This window comes from Solanum tuberosum, unplaced genomic scaffold (assembly GCF_000226075.1).
Source record: "Solanum tuberosum cultivar DM 1-3 516 R44 unplaced genomic scaffold, SolTub_3.0 scf00262, whole genome shotgun sequence".
Taxonomy (NCBI): Eukaryota; Viridiplantae; Streptophyta; class Magnoliopsida; order Solanales; family Solanaceae; genus Solanum; species Solanum tuberosum.
In genome coordinates this window covers 505,639-524,112 of record NW_006239186.1, presented here as the reverse complement: position 1 = coordinate 524,112, position 18,474 = coordinate 505,639, and the positions used below count along the sequence as shown (strand labels likewise).

The 18,474-nt window shown below is 35.6% G+C and overlaps 2 protein-coding genes and 1 long non-coding RNA gene across 3 annotated transcripts; all 3 read right to left on the bottom strand.

Moving 5' to 3' along the window:
- Positions 1-47: 47 nt before the first annotated feature.
- Positions 48-5,180, bottom strand: LOC107062732 (uncharacterized). The gene is made up of 2 exons (XR_001474806.1): positions 2,768-5,180; positions 48-326 (listed from the first exon to the last, which is right to left on the bottom strand). It is a non-coding gene; the product is annotated as an uncharacterized lncRNA (long non-coding RNA).
- A 680-nt stretch (positions 5,181-5,860) lies between these two features.
- LOC102583010 (ethylene-responsive transcription factor 3-like) lies at positions 5,861-7,053 on the bottom strand. The gene has a single exon (XM_006357916.2). The coding sequence runs from the start codon at positions 6,834-6,836 to the stop codon at positions 6,252-6,254; it is 585 nt and encodes a 194-aa protein (XP_006357978.1). The 5' UTR covers positions 6,837-7,053; the 3' UTR covers positions 5,861-6,251.
- A 1,039-nt stretch (positions 7,054-8,092) lies between these two features.
- Positions 8,093-16,852, bottom strand: LOC102582676 (cleavage and polyadenylation specificity factor subunit 3-I). Its single transcript, XM_006357915.2, has 6 exons — positions 16,744-16,852; positions 15,487-15,640; positions 15,287-15,384; positions 13,632-13,677; positions 13,400-13,549; positions 8,093-9,882 (listed from the first exon to the last, which is right to left on the bottom strand). Exons 2-6 carry the CDS (start codon positions 15,637-15,639, stop codon positions 8,242-8,244), a joined length of 2,088 nt encoding a protein of 695 aa, XP_006357977.1. The 5' UTR covers position 15,640; positions 16,744-16,852; the 3' UTR covers positions 8,093-8,241.
- Between the last annotated feature and the right edge of the window lie 1,622 nt (positions 16,853-18,474).

Below are 18,474 nucleotides of genomic sequence, written 5' to 3'. Positions count from 1 at the left end.
GAAAAAAAAAAACAAAGCAAAAAGACTTGTTCTTACAAGTCGCAACAAAGATAAAAGCCAAACCACTTCAAAACTTGCAATTCCTTTCCTTGCCATTCAGCATGCTTCCTCGATTTCTACATTACAAGTCCAATTCCCATGCCCAAATGAGGAAAGAATTCAATAGCTGCTCATACTAATACAACGCAAATCAGTTAACACCGCTACGAAATGGTTTGACAGAATTTCCTCCAGTAGCTTGACCAAGTCATCATAGTCTCCCACAACCTGTAGAAGTTTTCAATTTAAGTCCTGCCATATAATACAGCTTCTTCAAGCTTTCCAACCTACAGATAGTGCATAGTACTTTAGATTGTTTGCTATTTATGTGACTAGTCTACACGACACCTAAAACACTAATGAAATACATATTCTGAAGACAAGCCAACAACTGATTTTCTTATACAATCCTAGAAAGAGTGCAGGAATAAAATTATTCAAGGATGCATCTAAACAATGTCAAAGGAAGCACCAAAATGTTCATTTCTTTGGAAATATACAAACATGTTTCTCAAAGCAAACACATTTCGTTTCAAGTTTAACCCGAAGAAAGACACTACTCAGGTAGGCTTTACCAAAGGGATCACTAACAGGACATCTTTTCTCTTTCATCCAGAATAGAGTTTAAATTGGACGGCTCAAATCTGTCTTATTTAGCTGTAAATCCATTTACCAAAATAACCAGTCAAAATAATACATTTTGATGAAGTAAAACACTAGACAGAAAACAACCTAGCTATATCACATGAAAGGCTTACAAATTGTATAGTTCAGCTACCTTTATATATTCTTCAGATTGTGTTCATAATGAGTTCATACTTGTAATTATATCTTCTTTTGTTGACCCATCGACCCCTTTTGCCACATACCTATGAGTTTTTTTTTTTAATGCATCACCATGTCTACACCTACTTAAAGCTTGTGTCCTGCCTAATCTCTAGCATGAACCTGAATTCTTCTCAATATAATTTAAACTAAAAAAAACTGAATTTTCACCACCAAGTTGGAATTTTTTTAAAGTATTTGCTTATGGGGTGTTGCAGTCTTCTGTCCTGCAGGCTGCAGCATCATCTCTCCAAAGGTTATGGAATGATGCATACCTTGTACCATTTTTTTAACAAGTTTTATACATAGAAAGAAAGATGAAGCAGCAGAAGCATGTGTAATGTTAGCAGGAGTTCTAGGATGTGAGGTGGGATCCTTACCTACTGTGTATCTAGGGCTGTCTTTGGGTGCAAAAAGTAAAGCTCTGGAAATCTGGAACGGTGTTATAGAAAGGTGTGAAAAAAGGCTTTCTAACTTGAAGGGGCAATATTTATCATTAGGCGGCAGGATCATTCTAGTCAATAGTGTATTGGATGCTCTCCCTACCTATGTCATGTCTCTGTTTCCTATCCCTTCTAAGGTTTTGAAAAGATTAGATTCCTTGAGGAGGAATTTCATTTGGCAAGGTAACAAAGAAAAGAAAGCAATTCATTTGGTCAAATGGGAATGCCTCATCACCAGCAAAAAGGATGGAGGACTTGGCATTAGAGACCTCAAAGCTCATAACCAAAGCTTGTTGATGAAATGGTTATGGAGATATAACTTGGAGACTGATGCATTATGGAGGAGATTTATACATGATAAATATGGCCAAGATGACCAGTGGTGCTCAAATTCTGTGAATTGTCCCTTTGGAGTCGGAGTTTGGAGAGCCATTAGATCTTTTTGGCCACTTTTGGCTGGAAATGTCAGTTTCAAAGTTGGCAACGGGAGGAAAATTCTCTTTTGGCATGACAACTGGTTTGGGCACGGTCCTTTAAAAGTTTTGTTCCCTAATTTCTACACTATTGCTACTTTACCAGATATTAACCTTGAATCAGCTAAAGGAGTACATGGGTGGAATATCACTTTTAGAAGATTATTACATGACTGGGAATTGGAAAGAGTCGTGGACTTGTTCAAGACCTTGGAATCTTTCTAGGGCTTCAAAGAATCTGAGGATAGGTTGTGCTGGAAATCTGGTAGTGATGGAGTCTACACTGTCAAATCTGCATACAACTACCAGATTAGACAAAATGCACAATTTGACCAGTGGCCATGGAAGTTCATCTGGAAGACCTAGGCCCCCCTTACAAAGTCTTATGTTTTTCTTGGCTAGTAGCAAGAGAAGCATGTCTCACTCAAGAAAACTTAAGAAGAAGGGGATTTCATCTATGCTCTAGATGTTGTATGTGTGGTGCAGCCGGAGAAGACAATAGCCATCTGTTTCTACATTGTCCCATAACTGGACAATTGTGGCAACTTTTTTGAACTTGGTAGGACTAAGATGGTCTATGCCAGCAACAAGTTGTGAATTATTGAAGTGTTGGAACTATATTGGCGGTGCAGTGAGACAAAAGAAGTACGTGGAACTTGTCCCAGCTTGTATATGGTGGACAATTTGGAAAGAGAGGAACTACAGAATTTTTTGAAGACAAAAGCAATCCTGTGCAGAAAATCAAGAAGAATTGTATTCTTTTGTTCCCTTTTTGGTGTAAAGAAAACTATGTAGAGGAGACTGAACCACTAGTTGATATGATAGGTTCCTTGTGAAGCTGTAGTCCTAAGCATGGTTGGGTTTTTGTAATTGTAGATAGCACTGTCATGGTGCAGATCTAATTCATATATATCTATAAATATATACATGTTACCAGTTTCAAAACAAAACAAAAACATGCGTAATGAGTAAGTACAGACACCTTACTTGGACTAGCTTAATAAAATCTTGATTATTCAGCAGAAAGCATATAGCTGATGTGCCGATCTAAGGAGCATAGAACAGCTTATCAGGAAATGAGAAGTGAGTAAAAAAAGAACAGATTCTTTGCCACATTGTGGACAAAATAATGGCCTTCAAGTTCATCATAACTCAAGGTAATTGGCGAGCAAACTGTAACTTATTAAAAAGCTCGTTGTCACGCAATAATAAAATCAGAGTGCCAAGTATATCTTCAGCTTGCACGTACCTTGACTAATTCCACGGGGTACCTACTACCTTCCACCCACACAGATACACGTCCCCAAGGCTTGAACAGATGGAAAGATGAGGCAATCTATTAACAGTGTATCACATCTAGTTGAATAGCAACATCATTTATGTGCTAAGGTGTGATGCTTTCCAGTTTTAGGTGTTAAAGTGACATGTTCTTTTGTACTTTAAAGTTTATACCACTTTAACAGGAACTAGTACCTGTGATCCACATTCAAGTAGCTTGATTGATCATTTTTGCAATTCTTCATGCGACTTGACTAGAAAGTAGTTTAATTAAGACAAGCATCAGTAATGAACCAGAAAAGAAAACGGGTTAACAATTATATAGTTCCTTCTTTTTTTATGAAACAAACATATATAAATTCTTGTGAATCAATTCTAAATAGTTCACCACAAAAGAGCTAAGAGGTACTGTATAATTATATTTCAGGATCATTCCCTTAATTGATATTTTTGGAGAAGTATTCTACTTTTTCTTGTGAAGACCAAGAAATATTATGAAGTTATTTATAAACAACAATCGCTTTTTCATACTCCACATGTACATCTTATTTATAGTCAAAATTAGAAGAGAATAGGTTGGCATCAAGTATATCGGTCTATATATCTATTAAACTGATCTCAAGAAACAAAACAAAAAACTGAAAAAAGAAAACTAAGTTAGAAAGTAGAAAACAAAAAGTAAAGTTGAGTGTTGATACTTAAAGATGCAAAATTTTACATCATCTGACATCAAGTATGGAAGTTTTACAGCATCTTTGTGCAAAGAGCTTAAGAGGACGGGGGTGGAAGCTAAGTTACAATAGCAGTCATGTGACATTCCACAATATCGGCCAGCAGAAAATTACCTGGACCATAGATAAGTTGGGATTTTTTACCAACTTATCACTATCTTATACTTGGGTGTTTGAGTCTAGAAGTGATACTTTTAGGTTAAGTTCCAATGGGAAGCGCTTGATTTTAGGGTAGAATGTCAAAAAGTTGATTGGGAGATTTAAAAAAAAAGAAAAAAAGAGATCAAGTTGGAAGCTAGTAAAGGCCTATTCTCAATTAATTCTGCTTATACAATTTTAATGCTTCTGGAAATCAATGCATATGGCCTTGGGAACATATCGGTAAGGTTAAAATACCATACAAAGCACATGTTGGTTGCTACAGAGGCATGTCTGACTTATATTCCAGATGTTTTTTTTGTGGGAAGGAATCTGATACCCTCAATCATTTTTTTATTCACTGTGCAGTCACAGGAGTTAAGTGGGCTATGCCGAAATCCAAAAGAGACCTGATGAAGTGTTGGAACAACATGGGAGGTATAGTGAGGCAGAAGAGATGCTGGAGCCCAATCCCAGCTTGCATATGGTTGACAGTAAGAAATATAAATTCAGATGACTACTGTTTCACCAAATACTGACATCATACTTGAGAAATCACAGCAACCGCCAAAGGTCCCTAAGGCAGAGATGAGATTCACCAAATCGTGGCTGAGGTTGCTGGGATCATTATTGTGATCAAATCAAACATACAATGAAGCACCAGCAAAAGCTCTCGACATAAGATCTTCTCATTTTTTGTGCTGCCAAAAAGATTCACCAATTGAAGATGGAGCAACAATAGTTTCGTCAAACAATCCAAATAACTTATGCCACAGATACTTGCAATTTAACTTGTTAGTTGTACACTTGTACTTGTTAAAAAGCATTTTACTAATCAAAAGTACCATTTGTAAGCCTTCATTATTCTGGAATAACATACGCAGGTAACAACCACCACAATGTATTATACAAGTTCATAAACAGGTGAGGGTAGTAACTTCCACCACTGGCACTTCAAAATCAATGAAAAAGAATTCTTGTTCAACTCATAAAAGGTAATTTCAAATTTGAAAATGAAATACTCGTTCGAAGTATTAGAGTTTTAACTTCATCAAGTCATTCTACAAAGGACACTTGAATAATTTTCCTTTAGTTCAGAGAGGTTTTACGCGGAAGTTCTTACCACAGAACAAAAGCAGTTAAACTTTAGCGGAAAAAAAAAAAGACATCTCAGAAATTATCAGGACACATTTAAAAGGCTCATTTTTTTTTTGAAAAAAGGACACATGAAAATAAATTTCACTTGAAAATTAACAGCTTACCTCAGGAGCAATTTCCATACTCGAATGAAGCATTCCATCTAGAGATGGATGACCACTTGCTCTTACCAAGCTTGATGATGAATATAGCCAGCTGAAAGTCATTCAGGCTAGGGATGTCAGCGAGCAGTCTTCACAACTCATTTAACAAGAATTTGAATCGTTCTGTTGCTGGGCAGTTGAGTGGTGCATCACAAGATAACATATGATGAGGTGACAAAGGGAGACTGCAGAGCTGGTCCAATTATTATCTTTCACAGAGACCTTCCTCTCTACCACAATTATTTTTCTTTCAAATGTTGGGTTGAGGGCTGGGTCTGCTTTCTCATTAACATCCTCCACGGCGCATTTTCTCAAGCAGCAATATTTCTACTTGCTGATTTAAAAGGATCAATCTACTTATATGAAGGACACAAAGTATATACCATATGATCGTGTTATTCTTTCATCGCTGCTAATATTCCTTGAGTGTCAACAACTAATTCATCTGTTTAACTGATGTTAATGACATAACTGTGTGCACACTTCATAATCCTGAAGTAGTCATGAATCATGACGCATCAAGAATAGTCCTAACGATTGTACAGAAAGATGACACACACACATAACACAAACAAATACATGTCTCCGATGAGCTAAGGGTAATACATAAGAACTCATAAAATGACTAGACGGAGCTGAGCAAGTATAAGTTCTTATTATAAATTCCAACTTCCTATATACAAAAGGGTAAAATAAAAAAACATAAAAATGCAAGGGAAACTAGATCAAGAGATGACAGTAACTCAAGATCAGATCCAATGTTTTTTGTGGTACAGACACAAATACAGATACAATCTTTCTTAATACAGATCGCATCATGACTCATTACACTAATCTACACATAATCTAAAAACCCATTTTGTTTCTCATCATCCGACATTTGAGTACATCATTTTTCCGAGGAAAATTTGAAAAAAAAAAGTAAGAAGATTTGACAAAGAAAACTAAAAAAACCTATTTTTTTTTCTTTTTTCTTCATCATCAAATTAATTAACAACAAACATCACCGTAACAGAAGGGTAATTAGAGGCATAAAGCGGTGACGTGCAAATCATCAACATCAACTCCATCGTTATCCGACGGAGGCGGCAGATTCAGATCGAACGGCAGAGGTTGTTTGGCCAAAAACGACGACGTTTGATCAACATCACACCGATCATCCACCACAGACGACGACGAATCGCAATCACTCCGGCAGTCCTCCAGAGGAAGAACCGGGCGAGGAATCTTCATCCGGGTCACCTTACAACTCGATCCGCCAAGAGGCCCACTAGATGATTCCAACGTACTGCTCATACTGCTAGAAGCCGGTCTCGAATTGGGGAAAAGCTCAAACTGATTCGCCTCATCATAAGAATCCTCTGTTAGAGGTAACATATTGAAATTAGTTTTGGCCTTAGGTCCACGGAGAGCGCGTGCAGCATCGTCGTAAGCGCGTGCGGCGTCTTCAGCGGTGTCAAAGGTACCCAGCCAAACTCGAGTCTTTTTGATCGGATCTCTAATCTCTGCTGCGAATCGACCCCATGGCCGTTTACGAACACCTCGATAACGAGGTGGGTCGGCGTCAGATCCTGGTCTTTTTAGCTCCGACGACTTCCGGTGGCGCATGGCCGGTGAATTGAGAATCAAGATTGGATTTTTATGGGTATTTTTTCAATTTTTTTGCCGATTTTCCATGAAATGGAAGATGATTTTGCCTTTTTTGGGAGATGACTGTTTGTTGGTCAGAGCAAATTGGCAATGGAGAAAGGGGGATTCATCCCCAGGCCTGATTTTTTTTTTGCTATTTTTTATTAAAAAATAATTTATTTAGTGGATATGGAATTATGCCATGGATAGCTGGAAATGCTGAATGGAAAACTAGAAGACTTAAAATAACCAATTTTGTCCTTGATGTTTGTGAACTACATACTTTTAGTCCACAAACTTTAGGACATTTCATTTAGATATTCAAACTAAATTTGATTCTAAGTAAGTACCTTAACTTCTAATAAAGTGTTTCAACTATTCTCTATCGATACAAACAAGAATTTTTTTAGTGTGTGTTTTTACTCGTTTATTTGGTAGTTAAGTTAATCATATAAAATATGTTATTTTCTTTGATATATGTATTTGCCTCAATAAGTTGTACAATTACATACATTTTCTACTTGATCTTGATGCATATAATTAAAGGAGATGATATATTTTATGTAGTTAACTTAACTATAGTATCCTATAATATATTCGGCCCAACAAACTGATTCTCTACCTCCCCATCATTCCTTTGTGATATAAATCACACATCGATGATTAATCATTTTTTCAGAGTTTTTTCCTTTTTAATTAAAATAAACTAAAAATAAGTTGGCAATAGGGAAAGAGGATTACAGGGTGAAGAATCAAATCCTCATCAAAAAAGTAAAAATTCCGATAGTCTTACGTAAAAAGAGGGTGAGTTCTTATCACCTTCAGCCAACTATATATTACTCCATATTCTTCAAAACGAATTCGTTATCTTTGTAGACTTCGTTAACTCTAGCAAAATTTACAAACAAACTATTAACTCTATATTATGGTAAATGATCGTATCTTATTAGTGTCTTAAACCAGAAAGATCATTCCCCTCAGTAACTGTAAGTAGTAAGAGCTTGGCAGAAATTGCTAGAATATGGAGACCTAACTTTGAGTTGGTGAATTTGAACTTGAGTTTTGAGAAAAAATATTGTATTTATATCAGTGGTGTACGAGTCAGTTTGCAAGTTGCAACACACCTCGATTACTTCACGAGCTACGTACTACCTCACCAGCACCATCAAAAGTCTAACAAAATGCATAACACCAAGTCACCAACATCCAGAACTTGAAACAGGAGAATTTTCAGATCAAAGAAAGTTGAAGGAAGGATAGAATTACTGATGAGACTTGAAGATTTAGAATAAAATTTTCTTCCTGTCTATATGAAGCTGAAAACAAACTACAATATATTTCTTGCATAAAACTCTTAACACGGTTACAAAAAACATACAAGAGGCTAAGATACAGAAAGCGGTATTGGTTTCACAGCACTTCTGATTCGCCAGTATGCAGTCTTAACTCTCTCCTTGAGAGCTTCATTTTCACATTCAACGTCACCAGTTTGTTTGTCCAGATGAGCCAAAATCCCATCAAAATTGATTATCAGCTTACCATCGTCCCCAAATTTCACATTACCAAACATAGAAACCAGGAGTGCATGGACTATTTTCTCAGTTTTCTTTGCGTCTTCCTCCTCATTAATGGAAGTTTCCGAGTCAATTGATACTTTAGGCATCTCCCTGCTGGCATTCAGAACCAATGCCACGACAGAGTCAGATACCATGTCACAAATTGGATCTGCTGTCCAATGAACGGAGAGATGATTCTCTGACTCCTGCTTCACCGTCACTCGTTCATGCACCCGCAAAGTTGGTACACCGGATTCCTCATCTGTTGAGGACTCTACACTTTCATAGATCTGCTTAAGCCTGTGTTGTATAACAGCAAAAGCACCTGAATAGGGGATAGTTATTCTCTGTGTGACATTTGCAGTGGATAGCTGAGAAAAGACATGGAGATCATCAGGTGCCATGATCTGGTAAGTGAAACCTTTCTTCACAAGTAAACCACTGACAATTTCGCCCGCTTCAGGGGTCTTTTCAGCCAGCTTTCCAATGGTTTTTGCCATTTTCTCAGAGTTGAAGTGCATTTCAACTGACTGGCAGTTCTTGGGAGTGATAATTTTAGTATTCCCATCAGCAAAGAGGGAGGTAAGTTTCTGCTTGAGTCTATCCATCTCATTAGATGCTCCGTGGACTAGAATTATGTTGGGAGGCATAAGTTCTTTCAAGAATGTACTTGTCTGAGCATAATCCGCGTGAGCTGAGAATGAAATATAATGAACCTGCATATTAAGTGGAGCAGACAAGCCATTTGTGAGAGTGACTTCCTTCGGTTCATTGATGATGGTCTTCGCCAAGGTCCCTTCCACTACATACCCAGGTATGACACAAGCATTTTTCTTGTCAGAGCACCATTTATCGAACAGTTGCCTCGACAAACCACTTTGAAGACTACCTGGACTTGCCATCACCACACATGGCTTGTTGTCTATAAAATCTTCAATACTGTTCAGGGAAGATATATGTTTGAAATTGAAGGGATTTGAGCTGACAAATTGATTGCGGATCCTTTCATTCATGGCATTGATGTAAGTCTGATAGACAGCCATGCACCTTCTTGCAAGTGGAGAAGCATAATATATGGGGAAGTTAGCTAGTTCAGGATGGTTAGACCAATATTCCTCCAGAATAAGGAGAAGTTCCTGTGCACGTCCCAAGGCGTAAGCAGGAATCAGCACCCGACCCCCTTGCATCAGTGTTGAATGTATAACATCAGTGAAAAGCTTCTCTCTTATCTGACGGGGCATATGGAGTTGAACACCATAAGTTGATTCTATAATGCAAACATCTGGAGAAAATTGTGGGGTCTCAGCTGCGCGGAGATGCCTGTCTTCTTCACGGGAATAGTCTCCAGTATAGAGAACTCGAACACCAGCAATATCAACCATAAACATGGCAGCACCAAGGACATGGCCGGCAGTATAACACCAAAAGCGAATACCATTTACTTCCATAGTCTGATGGAAGTCAATAACCTACAAAAGAAGTTTTCACATGTCAAAATAAGCCTAATGAAATATGTTGTCTGATTTAAAAAATGATGAGTAATAATTCATTGATATGGTGGGGAAAATTCCAGAATACAAGTGGTATACAAAAGTGAACCTACACCGAACATGGTTCCCAAAAAATAAAATTAGAAAAAAAAACAAAACTTAAAACATGTAAACACTGAATGACAAACATCTAATAATCAGGATATGCTTCTCTTTCCTCTCAAGGGAGAAAAAATTAAAAATTTGGTGCTATTCCCTACAAATGATTTCTTTATTCTTTTTAAGTTGAGCTTAAGGAGGAGGTTGTTCCATTTCCATTTTCCAGGATGTCCTATTTTTTCCCCTCCAGCACCTCACCCCTAGTGTAATGCTTATGTAGAAACAGAAGCAAAAGGTAATCTAATCTGCTCATTTGGTGATAACGTGATGTGTCCAGCATAAAAAAATGTATTTCAAATTAGAACTGGTTTTCGTTGCTTTTTACAGTCCAAGAGCAACAGCTTTTCTAGGGTCGTGGCATTAGTACATTGGTAAATAAATAGAAAGGTCTGCTATTTTTATCGGTCTGTAATCTTGTTAGACGAAATCATTCTCCACAGCACTTCACTTCTACCTCAATATCTGAAAATCATCTTTGACTATTACTAAAAGACAAAAGGAGGCAAAATGCCAAAGATACCACCATTCCACAGGGTTATTGATGGGAGGACATAGACAATATTACCATGAATAAAAAATTTAAATTTCCAAGAAAATAAACATCAGAGCTAATATGATGGGAGTATGAGAGTAATGACTTGGTAGTTTCTGTAATAAGGTCTAATGGGTAAGGAGTTATAATACACCAATTCAAGTAATAGCTGCATGGTTTATGACACAAACACCCTTTTGTAGTTTCTCCCAGTGTTATCAAAGGCGCACTTAAGCCTGAAGCGAGGCACAAAACGTGTTGAGCGCTTCGTCTCGCTTTATGTGTGTTTCAGTGTCGTCATCAAGGTTCTAAGACAAACTTTTCCCAGCCTCTTATGAAAAAGTGACACTAAACAATTGATATTTCACTTTATCATAATTTTTTTTTAATTTCTTTGGTCATATATTTGTCATTCATGTTTATAATTATTAGTCTTGGACTAAACATATACATTTGTATTTTTTTTCTCCCTTTGCGCCTTTTTTCATTAAAGCCCGCGCTTTATTTGCACTTAAAGCCCCCACGGACCTTAGAGCTTTTCTGCGCTTTTCGCCATTGATAACACTGGACTTTCTCCTCTCATAAATCAACTAAGAAGGTCATGTAACTACGTAAGCATACTCACAGAACCTAAGACAACAGTTCTTTTTTTTTCTTTCTTTATTTGTGATAATCGAGAACTCCCTGAGGACATGAGGCACGATTTGGAACTAGGTGGGTAATGGGCCTGCCGCTCTATCCTTCTCCACTTAAAATACTGGGCTTTTTTCTGCAGTAATGTTCGAACCCATGATGTGCGCCTAACTCACATCAAGTGCTATACTCTTACCACTAGACCAAAGCCCCGGGTGCACCTAAGCCAATAGTTCTAATGAGCTCACCAACAACAAACTGGTCAATTACAATTCCAAAAGAATGAAAAAGGTTCAACTTCTTTCTTTTTTGAGGATGGAGAAGAAGAATTTTATTTAGCAGAAAAGAGCAAGAAAAGAGTAGTTCAAGGCTAACGATGCAGGTGAATCATCGTGTATACTCTCAAACATTCAAAAAACATGTATTTCTCCAAGGTTGCAGATGTCCAATGAGGTACATAAAAGCATATTCAAAGCACGATCCATCCCTCTTGTTTTCAGTAAGAATATCAATGTTTCTTATATCCAATAGCATATTCAAAGCACGATCTAAGACTCCTTCAGCTAAATGAAAAGCACGGTCCAACTTCAATAGCTTCTCTAAAGACCATTTAATTGTAAGTTACACATAACACTCATTCAGGACAAGCAAACAAGGGAAAGCCAAAAATGTCCAATAGAATTAAATTTTCTGCAGCACAACCTCTTATGGTCCAAGGAGATCAAATAATAGAGTCGGAATTCAACTATCCGGGTGAAGAAATAATATATTTGAGTTGCTTTCATTTTCCAGCTTGTAGGCAGTAGGCCAAGGAAACTCTTTTTAGGGTTCGTGCTCCCACCACACCACCAAATTAGTTTCACTATCACCCCACCATCCCTTCCTTCCACTACACCCCCTCACTCTCCAGGCCAGCACAATCTATTACTTTAGCAAATTGGTTCTAATCTGGAAAAGAAATACTAAGCAAATTAATTTTTTATTGGTTCAATTTAGACTTAGAGCCCGTTTGGCTTAGCCGATTTTAAGTAGCTTTAGTACCAAAGTGTTGCAAAACACTTCTTTTAATGCTGCAGCTGAAATTACAAATAACCAATTACATGTTTGGATAGAAGTGCTGCAGCTGAAAATACGCAGATGGTGTGTATGGTAAAAAAAGTGTAGATAAACACCTCTTCTGTTGAAATGACTGGAATGCCCTAAATACTGCTAACACTAAATGAGCTTAACCTAAATGAAAAGAAGTACACATAGGGAAGCTCTTTATAGAGAAGCCAAACCAATAAAATAAGTGATAATTACTGAGAGGTTTTAGTTATTAAACAGTCATTCTGAATATTTAATTGAACCATCAATGTTGAGACATTCTTATCTGATGGATCAATCAAGATATCTAATCACAAACACCTTGCCAACAACTCACTGTCTGTCATATCACTAATTCAATAATGCTAAAATTTACGATCAAAATAGCAAATCTAACAATATGATAATCCACCCCTAGGCTCTATCTAATTTCAATCATAATCACCTCTGCCAACAACTCACTGTCGTCTGTCTGTCAAATCACTAGTTCAACAATGCTACAATTTACTATCAATATAGAAAATCTAACAATATGATAATTCACCCAAGGCAAAAAATTCCATAGCATTTACTCTCATATATCATATTCTTAGACCAAGCAACCTCCAAAAGTCCTGATTACAAGTTTTTTTGTTGCGGAAAGCCATATCCAATGTGCAAACATGAGGGGAGTCTGCAAATATTATGAAATATATCCAGAACACCACATCTTTCTCATCTTCTATATTTCTCTAAACATTAATAGGGCAATATAAACACATCAGCAATTACACCTTATTCACCATTATTGCAAGGGAAAAAACCTGATGCAGGACTTGAAAAAATCCCTAAACAGAAAAGGGATTTTTCTTCCAAAAAGCTTATAAATAGAAGGCTAGATATCCACAATGTTATCCTAGACAGAAGAACTTCCAAGAGGTCTACATGTGGGCCAGATGTATAATACAGACTAGTAATGGAGTGAAAATATTTTGTTCAGCATAGAACCTGTTTTCAAACCAAGACCTCACAAGAGTATGAATCTATAATCTGAATGACTAATCATACAACTGCTTGAAGATCAAGCATGGGATGTTGAAAACAAACCTCAATTTTTTCCATGGAGCGAAGAATGTCATGTTCATCAAACAACATATCTTCAACAGAGACTTTGCTAACTTTAACATAATCTGACAAAAGCAACTTGTATATGGCCTTTGTGGCATGTGTCATGAAAACACGCCCTTTAAATGTAGTCTGAAAATAAAAAGAGCCCATATGAACCAGCAAATAAGTACTAAATGTACGGAATAAAAAGACCATGAACCCCTGAATAAACCTTTTCGAGAAAATAAGGAAGGGATGCAGCATGATCCAAGTGAAAACTGCAAAGCATTTGAACAAGTTTAAGTGAGTAGCCAAGTAAGATAAACAGGAACAGAAACCAATAAAATAAGGATAAAAAAAAACAACCAATGAATGGTCAACAGTTATAACACATGACAAGGGACTCGATGGCCACTGCAGAGACAACTAACGGGTGCACAAGTAAGTTGCTCAAAATCAGAACCACATTAAATAGATAATAAGCTGAAACTTGATCCAGCCCACTCCTACCATTCAACCACTAATTCTATCCAGCAACTGCTAAAATAGTCAAAACCACGGAATACTATTCCTCTTGTCATTTGGTGGACTGTTGGGAAGAGATGAATAGAAGAATTTTGGAAGGCAAAAGGAACGACATAATTAGCCTCAAGAATAGAACCATTTTTTTGTTAGCCTTTTCGTGCAGACTTTCTTCTGTAAATGATACAAATTATATCACCGGTCTGCTCAGTGCCTTGCACTTTTTGTAAAGCTTCATCAGCAGATTCAAAGTGATGTTGCATATCTAATAAATGTTAACCTTAACAAAAATATAAGAATAACCAAACCCACAACTTTGTACTCAATAACATAAAGATATGTTTAGCAATTGGACGGGTGGACAACACTTAGAAGAATTGCAATTCAAGATTCTTTTTCTCTAACTATGGCCATTCCTTTTAATCACTCTTCAATGACTCTTTAAAGCATCTGTTCCCTGTCTGAACCATTTATAAACGAGTCAACTAAGTACTTCAAACCAATAGAAATTTGTGCCCATCCAAACATATATGTTGTATTAAAAGCATGGCTCCTAAACTTGAAAGTAAAATTACCGAAATATCCTTTTAAAGCCTAAAAATACCCAACTTAAAAACAAAACCCTGCCCTTATAAAAAAAAGGGCAAACGAAACAATGCAACCTTACAAAGGCAGCAAAACGCACCGATAACTTCTTATATGAAGGGTTGTGTTCGTTCAAAATCTCAGTCTTACGTATGGATTTATACCTTTAAATGTGAAAGCAAATTTCCTCATACAAACATCTCATTTCTTCTTTCCTCCTGGTCTTCTATTATTACTTATTTTTTTATATTTATGACCGTGGTGTGAGAGCCTAGTACCACGGGATACCTGTCACGTTCCACCAACAGAAGATACCAGGTAATTCTGTCCACCAAAGCTAGGAACAAATGGGAAGAATCGCCTAGTGTTTTGCTTGGATCAATAATCAAAAGGATAATCAGCGTATTGTTTCACATTCCTATGACAGATACTACCTGAACATGTCTTCTCTTCCTCAGACATTCGCACAGACAAGTTGAGAAGTAGAGATAAGAGAAATAACGTCTTAATATAGAGAAACTAATCCAATCTGGACCAAAATTATGGAAATGCATCTAACACTCAACATTTAAAACAGTACATCAAGATATCAACATTTAAAATCGCCCACCAAGAGAGAAATCAAAATGAAAAAAATAAATAGAAAATTGGTAGCCAGTCATCAAATAATGCTTGGAAAAAGAAAAGAGAAAAACTTGTGCTGCAGTGTCCAATTGAGATACAATATTCCAAACAATAAAACGAGCATCATATAACTGAGATCTGGCACAGAAAACTTACTGGGTAACAAGAAGAACATCAATAGATGAAGGATCAATTTCATCAAAATAGGGTAAGGCAGACATGCCTGAGTAACCCGGATGAATGCCACAATCAAACTGCCAAAAAACATCAAAAGTAATTAACCAAGTTCAGAACTTGTGGCCAAGAATTTTTTTTTGAAGAAGAACGACAAAGCGTGTAGGCAGCGTGTAGCCTACCATGATTGTTTTCCCTTTAAAAGTCATGAAAACACAGGACCGTCCCACTTCATTTCCAGCCCCTAAAGGAGTGATAACCAGTTTATCTCCGTCTCTATTAACTCCAGGATTAGGTCTCTTCAAAGAAGACTGTGGCTGTCCCGTAGATGCCATTCTGACACCCAAATAACAAAGAATTAGATTATGAAAATTCTTATCATCGTGCAAGAGAAAATAGCAAAAGAAATCCAAAAAATTATCTGGTTAAACCATCATTCACCTTCATTATGACCAAACAGTAAAAATCAATAAATTCATCAACTAAGCATCTATCCAAAATTCATTGTTAGCTATACCAATCCTCGATACCAAGACAACACAGTTACCCAGATTGCAAAAGGACAAAACAAAATTATAATCATGGTGTCCGGGCCAGCTTTCCAGTACCTTGATTAATTGCAAAAACATATTATTTCAAGAACCAATTTTTTATTTTTTTTATTTTGGGGGGAGGTTACTTCAAATAAAATAATTGAGATTTCTGCTACATTTCATTTATTTAAAGTGCTTGAATACTGAGTGCTAGTTCCAGCAGCTATTTAAGCATGCTTGAATACTGAGTTACAAGTCAGCTTCAAATAGTAAAAGATTTTCGGCAGAAAATTGACATAGCATTGCTAGTGTAACTAAGTGTATTAAGCAACTAAGCAAGTACATTGCCAAGTCATGTAGTAACCTTGATTTTAAATGCTAAAAGAGGTTATAAAGAATCCTTAAGGTCTTCACAAGCCTACTTCAGCTCACAACAGAAAGTTTGTTTTGTTGAAATGCTACATATATTACAAAAAGGAAAGCACAAAGATTGTGCAGAACATTACATCAAAAACCCAAAAGATCCCTGACTATGTATACAGTAAATTTATGAACTGTAAATGGACTCAGCTTCATTTACAAGTTCTAACTTACAACAAAGGAAATCACAAAAATACTACTCCCCCTCTGTCGCATCAATTTAGAATAATCAGCTCTTTTATAGTATAAAAAATAATAATTACTAGCACTTATTCGAAGAAATTAAGCAGAAAAATACAACTATAAACAACAACATCCGAAAAATTCAATCATCATCGACATTTGAAAACACTCGTTTTATTTTTTTTGAAGATTTGAGCAGAAACCAAAGCAAATAAAAATTAAAGAAGCGGATGGAAAAAAAAAAACAGATAAACCGAGAAGGTGATAAAAACGCATTCAGAAAATGCAGAGAGAAAAACTTACTGAAATCGCAGAGGAAAAATGCAGGTGAAGGAACGATGGGAGGGAAAAACAAGAAGAATAAGTTAGGGCTTTTTGTTGATTGAGGGTAATATCGGAAAAAAATTACTAAACTCTCAAGAGTACTTAAAAAGTGTGTGTATCTATTTTATTTTATTCAGATTAATAAAGTTTTCTCTAATGTCTATTTTGTTTTTTCCAGAGTAAAATTTTCTCTAATATTTAGTTATTGTTTTAACTAAACGGGTGTTTAAATACCCCTTATTATTTTTGAAGTGATTTTTTTCGACTCTGAGACTATAACACCACTCTCACCCGCCATATCATAGCCACGTAAGTACTACATCATAAACATGTAGGTACCACGTCATTAATTTTTAGTTCTTTTTTACTTATTTACTATTTTTTAGTAAACACTTTTTAAGATTAATTATATCAATTAATTAATTTATAAATGTATACCCCCACCCCCTCTCTTTCTTCTTCCTCGTTGTTCACCATTTCAACCTTCAATACTTTCTTTTCTTCTTCTTCTTCACTATTCAACAATTTTTTTAAATAACTATAATGAAGAAAATTCACTATAATATTCACATTATCTTCTTAGAACCCACCCCACGAATTTACCCACTTGGAGAATGATTTTTTTTTTTGAAAGACAATTTTTCTTGACAACTCAAATAAAAAATGAAGATTGCATAAGAAAGTTGATAAAAAAAATATAAATTCTAGGAGAAATATTTGAATGGATCTGGAAATCAAAATGGGTCACTCAAAATTCAAGAAAATTTACATTTACGAAATTGACACCAATAATATAGAGTGAAATCAACGTCAATAAAATGACATCGGCGGATTAGTAAAGGACTAGTGAAATGAAAATAATTGATACAAAAGTGGGGGAGGAAGATGGAGGAGGTGTTTCAATAGAGAAAAATGTGTATTGAGAAAGACAACAAAATGAAAAGAAGAAATAAATTAAAGAAATTAAAAAGGGGACCCACTAATTCTATTTACATCTAAATAAGAAAATTTACATATTTTTAAAGAGTTAATATATCAAGAAAAACTATTTAAAATGTTAGTTATATATTGGCCAATAAAAAATGTCCATGTGTGGGACTTTAAAAAAATTCAGTTTTTTTTTCTCTTTTTTCACACGCTTTAAGGAGAGTACACTCATTCTCTGTCACGTCATCCCTTAGGAGGTGTTTAAATCACTTGAAAGATGTTAAGGGGAATGCCCGTATAGTTTAAATACTAAAGTAAGTTGTGCTGCCAAGTTTAGAAAGTTTTTTTTTTATGTGTTTTCTCTTATTTAAATAATATATTTATTATATTTGTTCAGCAAAAAAATAAATATATTTATTGTATTAAATATTTAGAAATTATATATATTTAAATGCTTAAATAACAAATATCATTATCATATCTTTATTATTAAGATACATATTTAAATTTAAACATCTTAATTTTAATAAAAGTAAATAAACTATCAAATTTATTTTAAGCATTTGTAATTGAGGACAATGTTGAAATTATAAAAAGTTGGAGGTTGTATGAATTAGCCTATGACTTCTACGTCAAAAATCGTAAAGTAGAAATTTTAATTTATAAGTAATTATTAGCTTATTTTTATTATTTTAACTTAAAAAGTTGTTTTAAGAATTTAATTTTATCTTATTCATTATAAAAATAGTAAAAATAAATATTTTAACCTGAAAACACTTGAAA

What these genes read in the sequence shown, in the direction of transcription:
- LOC102582676 (XM_006357915.2), bottom strand. Translation starts at nt 15,639, where the DNA reads ATGGCATCTACGGGACAGCCACAGTCTTCTTTGAAGAGACCTAATCCT. An exon ending in GATGTTCTTCTTGTTACCCA is followed by an intron (nt 13,678 to 15,286) that starts GTAAGTTTTCTG and finishes AATGCTTTGCAG; the next exon opens with TTTTCACTTGGATCATGCTG. An exon ending in TTCCTTATTTTCTCGAAAAG is followed by an intron (nt 13,550 to 13,631) that starts GTTTATTCAGGG and finishes TTTTATTTTCAG; the next exon opens with ACTACATTTAAAGGGCGTGT.
- LOC102583010 (XM_006357916.2), bottom strand. Translation starts at nt 6,836, where the DNA reads ATGCGCCACCGGAAGTCGTCGGAGCTAAAAAGACCAGGATCTGACGCC.